Source organism: Hyla sarda, chromosome 1, assembly GCF_029499605.1.
Source record: "Hyla sarda isolate aHylSar1 chromosome 1, aHylSar1.hap1, whole genome shotgun sequence".
Taxonomy (NCBI): Eukaryota; Metazoa; Chordata; class Amphibia; order Anura; family Hylidae; genus Hyla; species Hyla sarda.
Genome location: NC_079189.1, coordinates 462,312,752 through 462,328,296, shown reverse-complemented (window position 1 = coordinate 462,328,296; position 15,545 = coordinate 462,312,752). Strand labels below are relative to the sequence as shown.

At 43.7% G+C, this 15,545-nt stretch overlaps 2 protein-coding genes across 4 annotated transcripts in view; one reads left to right on the top strand and one right to left on the bottom strand.

Annotated features, from left to right (window-relative positions):
- The window catches only part of B3GNT4 (UDP-GlcNAc:betaGal beta-1,3-N-acetylglucosaminyltransferase 4), a 97,552-nt gene that overhangs the window by 18,382 nt on the left and 63,625 nt on the right, over nucleotides 1–15,545 (bottom strand). The window lies entirely within an intron of this gene.
- Nucleotides 374–14,903, top strand: DIABLO (diablo IAP-binding mitochondrial protein). Of its 2 annotated transcripts, XM_056535206.1 has the most exons (6): nucleotides 571–729; nucleotides 1,046–1,160; nucleotides 2,685–2,813; nucleotides 8,765–8,875; nucleotides 9,642–9,738; nucleotides 14,211–14,903. In XM_056535206.1, exons 1-6 carry the CDS (start codon nucleotides 680–682, stop codon nucleotides 14,435–14,437), a joined length of 729 nt encoding a protein of 242 aa, XP_056391181.1. In that variant the 5' UTR covers nucleotides 571–679; the 3' UTR covers nucleotides 14,438–14,903. The 2 variants fall into 2 exon arrangements, with proteins under 2 accessions (XP_056391189.1, XP_056391181.1); XM_056535214.1 differs by lacking the exon at nucleotides 2,685–2,813 and having other exon boundaries at nucleotides 374–729.

Below are 15,545 nucleotides of genomic sequence, written 5' to 3'. Positions count from 1 at the left end.
GCTCTTTGGGCATGCTGGGAGTTGTAGTTTTGCAACAGCAGGAGGCACACTGTTTGGGAAACACTTCCATATAGAGTAGTGGTCCCCAAACTGTGGCCCTCCAGATGTTGCAAAACTACAATTCCCAGCATGCCTGGACAGCCAATGGCTGTCCAGGCATGCTGGGAGTTGTAGTTTTGCAACATCTGGAGGGCCACAGTTTGGGGACCACTGGTATAGAGAGAGAAGAAAACAACCTTGACACTGACTGGCTGAAGGCTATCCCAGCATTCTGGGAGTTGTAGTTTTGCAACAGCTGGAGGCACCCTCGTTGGGAAACACTGACGTATATAGAGAAGGGAAACAACCTGGACACGCCTGGGCATGCAAGGAGATGTAGTTTTGCAACAGCTGGAGGCACATTGGTTGGGAAACACTGCAAGAAAAGAAACAACCTGGACACTGACTGGTCAACGGTCATATCGTGCCCAGCCTGGCATTACCCACTGCTGACCAGTATGTGACTCAGTAACCTGTTACACTATCAGGTAATAGATAGATAAGCAGAACTACAACAGAGAGGTCAAAGCACAATCTACTTCCGGTTCACGCCACTGCTGCCGTCCCCACTTCCGTCTTCAGCGTACGTCACGAGTGCCTGCACGTAAGGCGGTTCAGACTTCCTGTCGCCTCCTGTAAGATGGCGTCACTCAGTAGAAGAGTCTTGTGGAGTTTCTTCCACCTCGTCAGGTATAGGGCATTTGTGACCATGGAGTAGTCAGCACTCGTGTTGTTACTGTGTCGGGAAACAGCTTCCCCTTACAAGCCATGTCATGGCCTCCCTGCTCTGTGTCTGTCATGGAGGAGCTTACTGTTTGTTCTCTGGGGAAAACATGTCTGCCCGTGACACAGTGTTTTACAGTCTTTTACTTGTTGAAACTCCTATCACCCTCTGACAGGCCGTAGGGCATGCTGGGAATTGTAGTGTCACCATAGTCATTGTAGTAGTGTTATATCATGGCGTCTATGTGCTTCTTCTAGCCTCATCTATTCTTTCTATTTACAGACAATCCAGCCCCATATTCTACAGAAGACGCGTCCTGAGTATCTTTAAAGGTTCATGGCGCCAAGTACTGTCAGTGGGATTTGGGGCAAGTCTTTGCGCTATTCCCGTAGGACAGGTAATTTGACATGAGGATTTTCTTTTATTGCAAACCGTAGTACATTCAGTTAAGAGAAGATTTCTTAGTAGACCGTGGTGGGTGTTTATGAATGCCTAACTAGAGGAAGTGTGCTGCAGTTACCCGTAGCAACCTCAGATTGTTCTTTCATATAAAAAAATGGCTTTTGAAAAATGAAAGAAGCATCTGATTGTTATTGGATCTGCACCACTATCCCTATACATCTCCTGCATGTGTTCCTAATGTGAGGATGAAGGAAGCTATGTGTATGGTGCCTACTCTGCAGTTTGTAACGCTAGGGCAGTTTTTCCCAACCAGGGTGCCTCCAGCTGTTGCATAACTACAACTCCCTGCATGCCTGGACAGCCTTCGGCTAATATCCCTAAATAACGTGAAGAGGGGAGGAACCATACCTGTTGCTTTCTGTCATGCAGCTTGCTTAACTGAGAAAACTGCTTTTTAAAGTCCTGATCTCTGGCTTCTGAAATGTCAAAAGTGATAGGATTTTCTCCTTCCGTGAACCAAGCATTTTGTATTAAGAGCTGGCCCCACCTACCAGCTATAATTGACAGCTCAAGGGATTCCTCCTCCCCCCCCCCCCCCCCCCAACAATTGCTTGTATGGGGCCCCGGCTCTCCCCAAGAATGGAGCTTGTCGACTCCCAATCCCCTCCCCGCGTGCAAAGCTGCCAGCATGCCCCCTCCATATATCTTTATGGGAGAGCCAAAGATAGCTGAGTGCCGTCGTATAGAGATTTATGGAGGGGGGCGTGTCCCCCACTGCCTCTTGTGTGGGGGTCGACATGCCCTGTTCCCAGAGAGAGAGTAGTAGTAGACATCCCCCCCCCCCCCCCCCAAAAAAAAGTTTTTTCCGTCTGATACGTTTTGGCGTGTCTGGATGACCTGTCCAAAGTTTTTACAAATGACTCTAACACATTAATAGAGTCTGTCAGGAGCATACAGAAGTCGGGGAGGGGAGTGTTATACCTTGTGTTTTGGTCATGACTAAGAAAAGACTTTTGATGATCTATTAGCCACTAAAGTAAGTGCCCAGTAAACAGGTTCTTCACATTGTGTTCCTAGAGCTCTCTGTATTAAGAGCTTCCTCACCCCCTCCTCTCAGACTGGATATTATTGCTGTCACACAGCTAAGAGGAGCAGGAGAAGCTTTGAATACAGAGAGTTCTGGGCACTTTGCGTAGTGATGACTGGGACTTAAGAGGATGTTTTTCTTGTTCACACTGGCTTCATTACAGAAATACTAGGTATGGTTATAACGTTTCCCGTATCTCACCTTTTGTATTGTGTGAAAAACTGCTGACATATTCTCTTTTAAATACCATTTCATTTATAGGACATGATTAAACCTTTCTAGGTTACAATTACTGCTTTATTTTTGTGTGAGGGAGTAGTATTATTTTTTTTTTTTTACATCGCCTTCAATTGTTATTTCTGACCTACAGCTAATGTAGAGCAAATAATAAAACATTGATTCTGCTTTTTTTCTTCACATAAACACTTGAAGAGGTCCACGCCTGCACTATCAAATGAGTCCCTGATAAAAAGGGCGGCATCTTTGGTAGCAGACAGTACACAGACCCTTTTGTCACAAACTACATATGTTCTTATTGACTCCCTTACAGAATACACAACGGTAAGAAAACTGTTCTACTTTATATATTTTTTTCCATTTGAAATTTTCACTTACTCACTTCCTTTGACCATATTTTTTATTTTTATTTATTTATTATTTTTTAAAAGGGGTACTCCGGTGCTTAGACATCTTATCCCCTATCCAAAGGATAGGGGATAAAATGCCTGATCGCGGGAGTCCCGCTGCTGGGGACCCCCTGGGATCTTGCACGCGGCACCCTGTTTGTAATCAGTCCCCGGAGCGTGTTCACTTAGTGTCTGATTACCGGCGACCACACGGCCGGCGGTGTGTGACGTCACGCCTCCGCCCCTCAATGCATGCCTACGGGAGGGGGCGTGACAGCTATCACACCCCCTCCCGGAGGCTTGCATTAAGGGGCGGAGCGTGACGTCACACGGGGCGGAGGCGTGACGTTACATGCCGCCGGCCTTCTCATCGTCCGTAATCAGACCCAGAGCGAACACGCTCTGGGGACTGATTACAAACGGGGTGCCGCGTGCAAGATCCCGGGGGTCCCCAGTGGCGGGACTCCCGCGATCAGGCATCTTATCCCCTATCCAGATGTCTAAGCACCGGAGAACCCCTTTAAGTCATGTGAGTCTGCAAAGCAGCTTGCCTGCACACATAGGGGGACATTTAGTATTGTGTTTATGCCGTTTTTGTGGTGGCAAAAAGGTGCATCTTTGGGCACGGTGTGTTAATGCGCCTTTTTGTTGCGCCTTTTTCATAGATGCCCCTTTTTAAAACTGACTGTGAAATCCAGCTGTGGGAGACGAAGTGGCAGACTATATATCTATCTATTTGCGCCTTTTGGCAAAAGGGCGCATCAACCTTAAACATGCTACAAATTCATTCTGTGTTGACGCAACCTTTTCATTGTGGCTGGAGCCAGAAAAAGCTAAGGTAAAATTCAAATGGTGCCATATTTATTAAGGCCGTGCACCTTTTTATAGTAAATTTTGCGCACGACATCCAAAATAGGTGCTACAAATTCAGTCAGGAAAACATCGTACAGGCAACATTAATAAATGTCCCCCACAGGCCATGAAAACCAGACAGGTAAACTTAATACATGTAAATTAGAGATGAGCGAACTTACAGTAAATTCGATTCGTCACGAACTTGTCGGCTCGGCGGTTGCTGACTTTTCCTGCATAAATTAGTTCAGCTTTCCGGTGCTCCGGTGGGCTGGAAATGGTGGATACAGTCCTAGGAAAGAGTCTCCTAGGAATGTATCCACCTTTTCCAGCCCACGGGAGCACCTGAAAGCTTTACTAATTTATGCAGGAAAAGTCATCAATTGCCGAGCCGACAAGTTCGTGACGAATCGAATTTACTGTAAGTTCGCTCATCTCTAATGTAAATGTTTGAATAACCAAGCAACTTGCAATTGTCATATATACACTCGCCACAAATTTTTAAAGTGTAACTCTGATGTTGCCGCAGTGGGATATACAGTGGTCCCTCAACATACGATGGTAATTTGTTCCAAATGGACCATCGTTTGTTGAAACCATCGTATGTTGAGGGATCCGTGCAATGTAAAGTATAGGACAGTGGTCTACAACCTGCGGACCTCCAGATGTTGCAAAACTACAACACCCAGCATGCCCGGACAGCTGTTGGCTGTCCGGGCATGCTGGGTGTTGTAGTTTTGCAACATCTGGAGGTCCGTAGGTTGTAGACCACTGTTAGAGGAAGTTGTACTCACCTGGCTCGGCCGCTTCGGACCGTCACCGCTGCCCGGGATGTCACCATCCATCGCTGTCGCTGTGTCCCCGACGCTCCGGCAAGGCCTCTGCTTCCCCGGCATCCTCTCTCTCCGTTGCCGCCATCACGTCGCTACACACGCCACTCCTATTGGATGACGGGACGGCGTGCGCAGCGGCGTGATGACGTCAATGGAGAGCGCCGACGATGCAGGGGATCCCGAAGAGGACGCGCCGGAGCCCCGAGGACAGGTAGGTGATCATCAGCGGACCACACGGGGCACCGTAAACTGCTATCCGGTGGCAGCTGAAGCAGTCTGCGCTGCCGGATAGCCGTTTATGCGATGGCCCCGACATACAAAAGCATCGTATGTTGCTGCTGCCTTCAACATGCAGTGACCTCTCAGAGGCCATCGCATGTTGAAATTATCGTATGTCGGGGCCATCGTAGGACGAGGGGTCACTGTATTTTTAAAACTGCTGCTAATTGAACTCCTCTGCTGAAGCAAGCTGACTGTGGACTTGCCAGAAGTCCCATGCAAGCCTGTGGGACTTCCTTCAAATCAATTGCCCACTTGCTCTTAAATGTCACCTAGAATAGGCTTGTAAAGCCTCATGGAGCAAAGTAGAGCTTCACAAGCCTATTCTAGCCATACCTGTGCGATAAAATAGGATGCTGTATCAGACATGTGAGAGTCTCTCTGACTTCAGCCGACTCTTGGATGGATTACAAAGGTTTTTTTTTATTTTTTTTTTTGTATTTACAGCAGCCTGCTTTATCAACACAGGTATGGCTAGAATAGGCTTGTATAATAAAATGTGGTTCTGAGTGGTAAAAATCCCATAAACCTTCTCAATCATCTCCAGTACATCAGTAGAATACTAAATCTGACAATCCCATGAAATAATGTGCCAATCTCTGTATTACATTTCATGATCTATGTGGGGATTAATAAACCCTATGAAATATAAAAACCGAACACATTTAAATAGCCAGACTCTTTAATAGATCTTTTACACTTTTAAAATCCTTGTCCAATACTCTTGGAAAGCATTCCCACATGTTTTTACCAACTAATGGTATTTTTCACAATTTCCCATATCCATTGTTATAATTATATATAGATTAGAGGTAAACCCTTTCTTCCAACAAAAAGTACTTATCATTTCTATACATTCATATTAATTTCCTATATAGTGCCTATAATCATTTACTTAATGCTGACAGATCATAAAAACCCATCTCTTCACTTTTCATTTCTTAAAGAGGACCTGTGTCAAACCAAAAAGAGGTTGCCTTTCGTTAAATACCTAAGGGCACCCAGATAACAGATCTTTTTACAGTTCATTGATAAGCCCTTCCATTCCTTTCAGTTTCACAGTTAAGGGAATCAGTTAGATGGATATGAACTTAAAGGACATCTGTACTGCATGAATTTTACATATTCCTGTGCCGTAAAAATAAACTTTTAACTCCCCTTCCTACGTTCCCCCGTTGCTCCAGTATCGGCCTCACGGTCCTCCGCTGCGATCCTCTTGCTGCTTCCTGGGGACAGAAACGTCACAGAGCCGTCAGGGTAGCACCGGCCGCCGCAGCATCCCGCCTAGGCCGGTAATAGGCTGAGCGCGCTTTCACGTAAGGAGCTCTGGCCGGCTGCTTACATGACCTATCGCTGGCCGAGGCATTACAATGGTCTTTTCTGGACCATTGTAACTTAAAGGGGTTATCTAGAAAAAAACTTTTTTTTTAATATATATATCAACTGGCTCCAGAAAGTTAATCAGATTTGTAAATAACTTCTATTAAAAAATCTTAATCCTTTCAGTACTTATGAGCTTCTGAAGTTAAGGTTGTTCCTTTCTGTCTAAGTGCTCTCTGATGACACGTGTCTCGGGAACTGCCCAGTTTGGAAGAGGTTTACTATGGGGATTTGCTTCTAAACTGGGCGTTTCCCGAGACACGTGTCATCAGAGAGCACTTAGACAGAAAAGAACAACCTTAACTTCAGAAGCTCATAAGTACTGAAAGGATTAAGATTTTTTAATAGAAGTAATTTACAAATCTGTTTAACTTTCTGGAACCAGTTGACATATAAAAAAAAAAAGTTTTTTCCTGGAATACCCCTTTTAAACCAGACTCAACATACAATGCTATGTACAGTCCAGATCTGCAAAACATTTCAATGGCTGGAAGAACTGACCAATTAGAATGGGCATTCACTGGTAAAACCCAGTATTCCTAAAGTGCATGTACTGACTGGCTGTCTGGTAGCGCCCACTACAGTACAGAGAGGTACTACATGTTCTGTACTACTCTTTACCTGTGCCAGGGATAGCTGCTCCATCTGGGGGAAGCTCCATTTTACTTTTTTGGGGACACTGTGTGTACTGTACAGGACCCTGAAGAAGCTCCTGTCCTCTACATAGACAGTGATTTACAGCTCCCAGCAGCTCTTTCTTACTTTTTATGTATTAGAACCTTATCTGTATTAGTTATCTACTTATTTTTGTTTAATCCCCACTTTTTCCTATTTTTGAATGACATTTTGGGGGCTTCAGAACCAATTACCATGTTTCCATAGAGTTATTGTCTCAAAATACAATGGTTTCAACTAGAGATGAGCGAAGTTACAGCAATTCAATTCGTCACAAACTTCTCGGCTCGGCAGTCGATGACTTTATCTTGCATAAATGAGTTCAGCTTTCAGGTGCTCCGGTGGGCTGGAGACTCTCTCCTAAGACTGTATCCACCTTTTCCAGCCCACCGGAGCACCTGAAAGCTGAACTCATTTATGCAGGCTAAAGTCAGCAACTGCCAAGCCGAGAAGTTTGTAACGAATCGAATTGTTGTAACTTCGCTCATCTCTAGTTTCAACATACAATGGTCATCCTGGAACAGATTAATAATGTAACTTGAGGGACCACTGTATATGAGGGGATGTGTATTAGGCATACACATCCCTCAATGTACCACAAACACTCCCCTTGAGACTCTAATGCTGCCCATTGTTCCCATTTTTAAAATTAAGTTCACTCCAAACTTACTGATTTCCTGAATTTTCAGACAAATTTGGGAATGGAAGAGCATATCAAGAAACTGTAAAACGTTTGATCAGGGCATCATAAGCTATTTCATTACAGTAAAATCTCAATTTGTTTGGCCACAGGTCCTCTTTAGCAAGCTGCTGTCACTGGTTGGGGTGGGCATCTTTTTAATGCCTTTTTTGAGACACCAAGCTGTAATATGGCTAACCACGTAAAAAATAGGATTATATGGAATAAAGTGAACAGTAGTTGCTAAGGCTATGTTCACACAGCAGAAAATCTGCTACTCTGCTCAACTTCCATTCTGCAAAGCTTGCTGCAAAATTTTGGCAGAATTTCTTTGTGCTCAAAACACAGAATTCTGCCGAAATTTGAAGCCTGGTTGAGTTCAATGGGAATTCCACAAAATTTAAAGACATGTTCAGTGTTTTTGCAGAATTTCCACATCGGAAATTTCGTTGTGTGAATGGGAAAGCACAATCCCCACTGCACACAATGGCCCTTATTTACTAATAGTGTTGTGTAGGTTTCTTTGTGGGTTTTAATTCCCTACAATTTATTTTCCACGGTATTTACTAAGATTTCCCTACATTTCCCACTTTCCCTACATTTTGCTTTTTTTTACACATGCTCTGATCTGTGGGGTTTTCCTCAGCTCAAATCCACCACATTTTATGTTGAAACCTTAGCAAATATGTTGGGTTTTTGTGAAAATATCGGGAACACGCCCCTTTTTGGAGATCACGCCCCCTTTCCATGGCGGCCACGCCCCTTTTTCAGGTTTTCTTAGCAAAATAAAGTGTTCGTTGGGGTTCTTTTCAACTCTGGCGCAAATTTCTGGCGCAATGCGACAGAATCTGGCGCACAACCCGACAAAACATGTCGGGTTTGCAATAGTAAATGAGGGCCAGTGTGCACAAAATTTTGGGGAATTTCCAAGCTGAATTTTCTGGTGGAATTCCCCCATGTTAAGAAAGCCTAAGAGTGACTTTACCATCTCTTTGTCTTCTGCATCAGTGGCAGCTCCTGATGATCAGTTGTAGTTGTCAATGTGTAGCTTGTGGAATCTACAATTTAGATCAGAAAGGAAGGGGATAGAAGTAGTAGTCTGTGTAACCTTTTACATGTATATTTCCTGTAGCAAATGAAATGCCTTGTACAGCCTATGAACAGTAACCTTTCTTCTTGTGTATACAGGCTGTGTACACACTTATATCCCTACAGAAGAAATTCACATCCCTTCTGGATAAGATGAACTCAAGTGAAGAAAGTGCAATTTGGCAGGTGATCATTGGAGCACGAGTGCAGGTAAGGTAGTCTGAAAAGTGTCAAATTGTGGCTGCTTATTTTCCCACACTTTACCTTGGATACAATTTAAATAATTGCACCTTAAAGGGGTACTCCGGTGGAAAATGTTTTATTTTTTCAAATTAACTGGTTTCAGAAAGTTATACAGATTTGTAAATTACTTCTATTTAAAAATCTTAATCCTTCCAGTACTTAGCTGCTTATACTACAGAGGAAGTTGAGTTGTTCTTTTCTGTCTGATCACAGTGCTCTCTGCTGACACCTCTGTCCACGTCAGGAACTGTGCAGAGCAGAAACAAATTCCATAGCAAACCTCTCCTGCTCTGGACAGTTCCCTGGCCCTATCTTATATGACGGATAGCCTTATACCTATCCCATGCATGCTTAAACGCCTTCACTGTATTTACAGCTATCATTTCTACAGGAAGGCTATTCCATGCATCCACTACTCTCTCAATATATATTTACTGATATTACTACTATTCACATCAGTCGATTTGTTGAAATACACCTATATAAGGCCTGAAACTTGCAGCCTGAAGACAACCATGCACTGTACATAATTTCCCAGTTTTTGAAGATACAGTATATAATTATTTGTCTGCAGTTTCACTACCTCTTCTTGGTAGAACTAAAGTTTACACAGCAAGCATCCACCCAAGTACTATTGATTCGTTGCTTATTAAATTGATATCTAGAGTAACATACGTCAACGACATGCGATGACTTTGTCCTCTCCAATGTTTTTTTTCTTTCTAATGTGTAGATGAAAAAGCTGGAAGAAGAATACCTAAAGTATGAGGCCAGTTGGGCACGTGCTGTCAGTCTTTCAGAGATGGCAGCAGAAGCTGCTTACCATGCTGGTTAGTATTCAGTACACATCAATATAATATTAATTGGTTCGGGGACAACCATTGTATAATGAGTCCATAACTCAACAACTGGTAACTGGTTCTAAAGCGCCAGAAATGTCCACCCAAAGTAAGAAAACATGAAGAAATAGAAGCCCAAAAATAAGCAACTGTACTGACGTTATCCAGCCTCTCTCCACACCAAACTTTGCAGAACAGGCTGGAGAGCAATACTGGACTTGAACTTTAAGAAGGACTACTTCATAGCTGCAAGGAGAACTACAAATCCCTGCAGGTCTTGAAGGTCTGCAGCAGTCAGGGCATATTGGGACTTGTAGCACTTCAATAGAGATGAGTGAACTTACAGTAAATTCGATTCGTCACGAACTTCTCGACTTGGGAGTTGATGACTTATCCTGCATAAATTAGTTCAGCTTTCAGGTGCTCCGGTGGGCTGGAGACGCTTTCCTAGGACTGTATCCACCTTTTCCAGCCCACCGGAACACCTGAAAGCTGAACTAATTTATGCAGGATAAGTCATCAATTCCCGAGTCGAGAAGTTTGTGACGAATCGAATTTACTGTAAGTTCGCTCATCTCTACTCTTCCACACAGGATAATAGGAAAAGAGTATGGTGTGTATATGGGATGTGTTTGAACTTTACTGTACTTACAGGAACAGCATCTGGGTCTGGGTGGGGGACTTCAAAGCTTGCTGGGACTGCACTTCTAATGCTGAACCTCTTGGTTCTGTGTTGTGAGAAAGGGGGAGGAGCTCTGCAGGTGATTGGTTAGTGCTGCAGGGCACTGATTCAAGTAGCCCGCTCTTCTTCCTGCAGGTCACTAAGGGGGTGGGCTCAGATGGGGACACAGCAGCAATTGAAATTCACTGTGTCTTTTCCTTTCTGGTATGTAGGAGTGATTTGACAAAGATCTTACTAAGCAGTCCGGTGGCAGCTGGCTCAGTCACTCTAGTTAGAGGCAGACACCAGCTAATGCCCCCTGGGAAAGAGGTGTATTTGGGCCCCCAGGTGAACTTGTATAACCTTTTAACTGACTTGTATAACTTTGTAACTGAAATACAAGATAAAGAGGTATTCCACACTCTTACGGAAGTAAATGGACAGAAATGTGCAAGTGCAGCCCTCTCTAGTCATACTTCCTGTCACAGCAACAGGTAGATGCAGGTCCACCACTGGGACCAACCCCCATCCTTTCAGACACTTAACGGGGTATTCCTATGATAGATATGCTGGCAGAATACACTGTAAGACTTAAAGGGGTAGTCCAGTGGTGAAAAACTTATCCCCTATCCTAAGGATAGGGGATAAGTTTGAGATTGCGGGGAGTCCGACCGCTGGGGCCCCCTGCGATCTCTCTGTACGGGGGCCAGGCTCTCCGGCCAGATAGCGGGTGTCGACCTCCGCACGAAGCGGCGGCCGACACGCCCCCTCAATACATCTCTATGGCAGAGCCGAAGATTGACGAAGATCTTCGGTTCTGCCATAGAGTTGTATTGAGGGGGCGTGTTGGCCGCCGCTTCGTGCAGGGGTCGACACGCCCCCTTCGCGCGGGCTGTCGGGGCCCCGTACAGGAGATCTCGGCGGGCCCCAGTGGTCGGACCCCCCGTGATCTGCAACTTATCCCCTATCTTTAGGACTCCTTTAAGCTGAAGCCTTTACAGAAATGTACATCATGTGTGGCTGTAATTTGCCACGTGATTTTTGCCCTGTTCCTAAGTGCCTGGATTGTTTGAAACCCTGATCCTGGCAAGTAAAATTCCTTTAGTGCTACAATGAAACATGTTCTCTGCAGTGTACAAGTGTGAGGAAGACCCCTTGTAAAAGTGACATCCTGTTCTGGCAGTGATCAATATGGAGACAATCCTGTTCACCAGGGCTGAGATATGGATGGGTGATTGGGATTAGAGATGAGTGAATTTACAGTAAATTCGATTCGTCACAAACTTCTCGGCTCGACAGTTGATAACTTATCCTGCATAAATTAGTTCAGCTTTCAGGTGCTCCTGTGGGCTGGAAAAGGTGGATACAGTCCTAGCTGGAAAAGGTGGATTCCAGCCCACCGTAGCACCTGAAATCTGAACTAATTTATGCAGTATAAGTCAGCAACTGCTGAGCCGAGAAGTTCGTGACAAATCGAATTTACTGTAAGTTCGCTCATCTCTAATTGGGATAAATGGATAATAATTTTTTTTTTTTTGTAGTATGCTGTAATAGATGAATGTGCTTATTTCTATGCACAGGTACAATGAACGTGCATGCAGAAGTATTCCTAAATATTGTTAAAGAAAAACTAATCTCCTAATGTCCGATTTCCAGAAATAGGCCCTGGCTCTTCGCATGTCACAAAGAGAGCACAGACTTCACATGGCACACACTCCATTATTTCTATGAGAGCATTAGAGATCCCTGAGGGCTGTACGCTGGTTTCTTCAGCATTCCCATAGAAAAGAATGGAACGTATGTCGTCTACAGCACATGCTCTCTAAGAGCCGGGACCCCATTCTGGAAAGCATGTCCACCATTACCGGTGGGTCCACAGCTGTTGATAGGATCCAGGACCCGTGGTCAATGAAGCAAGCAGAGCTCCTGCACGTTCTTCTTAGCCGATACTGGCCTCAGTTTGTACATGTACGTTCTGGTGCGCCAAGTACCAGGTGGCCCGGGTGTTACAGGTAAGTCCTGTTTCCATGAATTCAATTATAAAAGTTATAGAATAATAGCCAGCACTCACCAATCTTCTTTATCTTCTTGCTTTATTAAATACTCACATATGAGTAGGGCACAGACGTAGGGGGGTTACAAAGATGACAAAGCTCTGTTTCGTGCAGCAGGTGCACTTCCTCCGGCCATGATGGCCGGAGGAAGTGCACCTGCTGCACGAAACGGTGCTTTGTCGTCTTTGTAACCCGCCTATGTCTGTGCCCTACCCCTACTCATATGTGAGTATTTAATAAAGCAAGAAGATAAAGAAGATTGGCGAGTGCTGGCTATTATTCTATAACTTTTATAATTGAATTCATGGACACTCTACATTTAGCCAGAGCACCACGGCTTCAACAAGCGTTGCCCAGAGAGATCGCATAGTTCTCCTTACTTCCATAGAGCCGTACGCAGTATCTATTATTGGACTTTAAGTGCTGTGTCCCCCAACAGGTTAAGAACTGAGCCAAGCTTTTATTTGATAAATGAGACTGAATTATTCAATGTAACAAACACATAAATGGGTTTACAAAAATTTACCCCCTTAACAACAATGGACGTAAATGTATGTCATGGTACTTAACGCACCATGACATACATTTACGCTCCGTGAGGACCACGAGCACCGTACCGGTCAGCAGCCAGGGACCCACCGGTAATGGCGGACATCAGTGATTATGCCGATGTCCACCATTAACCCCTCAGATGCCGTGATCAATACAGATCATGGCATCTGTGGCAGTACGGCACTTAAAATGTATGATCGGATCGCACGCAGCGCTGCCGCGGGGATCCGATCGTCCATAATGGCAGACGGAGGTATCTTCACCTGCCTCCGTCCGTCACCAGGGGTCTTCTGCTCTGGTCTGAGATCGAGCAGACCAGAGCAGAAGATCACCGAAAATACTGATCAGTGCTATGCCCTATGCATAACACTGTTCAGTATCTGAAATCAAGTGATTGCAATAAATAGTCCCCTAGGGGACATTAAAAAATTCGAAAAATCCCCTCCCCCCAAAAAAAATTGTAAAACACCCCTTTTTCCGATTATACCCCCTAAAATCGTAAAAAAAATTTTTTAAATAAATTCCATATTTGGTATCGCCGCGTGCGTAAAAATCCGAACTATCAAAATATTATAATTATCTATGTTGAATGGCTTAAGCGTAAAAAAAAGTCCAAAAAGGTACAATAATAGAAAAGCGGCACAATAATAGAAAAGTATGTAATCATGGGTATCATTTTAATTGTATTGACCCACAGAATCAGGAGAACAAAAAAAAATGTCATGTAAATTTACAGCATGAAAACGAAATCTTCTAAAATTCGTAAAATTGCGGTTTTCTTCTCAATTTTACCACACAAATCGTATTTGGTTGTGCCATACATTATATGGTAAAATTAGTAATGTCTTTACAAAGGACAACTGGTCGTTCAAAAACAAGCCCTCATACTACTCTGTGGATGAAAATATAAAAGTTATGATTTTTAGAAGGCAAGGAGGAAAACAAATAAAATTGGCTGTGTCTTTAAGAGGTTAAACTAGCGGTATGAATTGTTATAAAATTGAAGAAACAAGCATTATTTACCTATTCTCCTGCTGCTTTAGGTGTGATACTCTGAATGTTGTAAAATAACAACAAACAAAGTTTTTATGGCTCTTTTTGTTAACTGGCATGTTATATTAAATGAACGTTCTATATAATTCCTGGCTTTTGTGTCTTGAAATTTACTGGGCAGTTTTTGTTTTTCTGTTGTGCAGGTGCAGACCAAGTCGCTATTACTGTGAGAAATCACATACAGTTGGTACAGATTCAAATCCAAGAGACCCGTGAGCTTGTGCTAAAAGCCGAGGCTCTGCTGGCTGCCTCTCAGTCCGAGGAAATATTGAAGACCATTACAGAAGACAAAAACAATCCACCTGATGGAGGTACTCCAGTAATCGATTCTCCTGAGGAAGTCCCGGAAGCCTACATGAGGGAAGACTGAACCATTTGCCTCTCATTTACAATTTGCACAAACTACTAACTGTACAGTACTACTGATGTACTAATAGTGATGGCAGAGTCGACGCTGGAATCCCTGCCTTAAAAATATCAAATATCTGCCTCAAAAATCACACCCTGTGCTGTCATGTATATGTGGGAAAAGTCCCTGGAATAATGTGGCGTGTCCCTTGGTGCTGAAGCTATCAATATAAAACAAAAGGAAAACAATGACAGCTTGCTTCCTTCTCATGTTCTTGTGTTAAGTAGTTCCCCATATATACACTGACTGCCACAAACTGTGGGTGCAATTTATCAAAGAGAATGAGGGCACCCCCAATAACTACTATGGTACAGTATTGTGTTCATTCTTTACACACACCTCATCTAGCAGACTACGGATTCTATGAAATGATGAGCAGACAAGCACTTAAAGGGGTGTTCAGGGACATGTGCAAAAAACAAACAAAAAGCCCTATACTCCCCTTCCTTCCTCTGATCCAGTTCCACTGCCTGGCATTGTTGTGACCAGCGCATGAAACTGTCCACTCAGCCAACGCATGCCTCCACGCAGCGGTGTCCCGCCTGAGCCACTGACTGGATGGGCAATTTCAAGTCCTGATTCCAGAAATAATGAGCAGCAGGACTAGAGCCCCATGATGCCAGCTGGGGAAACTAGGAAGATGAATATAGGCAACATAGTGCTTCTAGCACTTGCCTGAGCACAGTTGTTTAGCTTCTTTTATTTAGTCTCTGGAATACCCATTTGATACTTTATAGTTCTTTTTCTTCAGCTTATAGTTTGCATGAAATGTAGATATAAGTATTTAATTTAAAGGGGTATTATCGTATAGCTAGGATATGCTGTCACTCTGGTGGAGGTTTGACATCTAGGCGCATTGTCCCCTTCATTCTAAGGGTCCCAAAGGTAACAAGCATATCCTAGTGCTACTCTATTATTTTGAGATGTGAATACCCCCTAAAATGGGCATTGTCATTTGCAAAAACTTTTTATACAAAGTAAAATATATATTTTTGGTTAAGAAATGTATACATTTGTAGATGAAAAAAATGCTGTTTTGTTCCTGCAGCTATTGCCTGTGTGTCGGCTG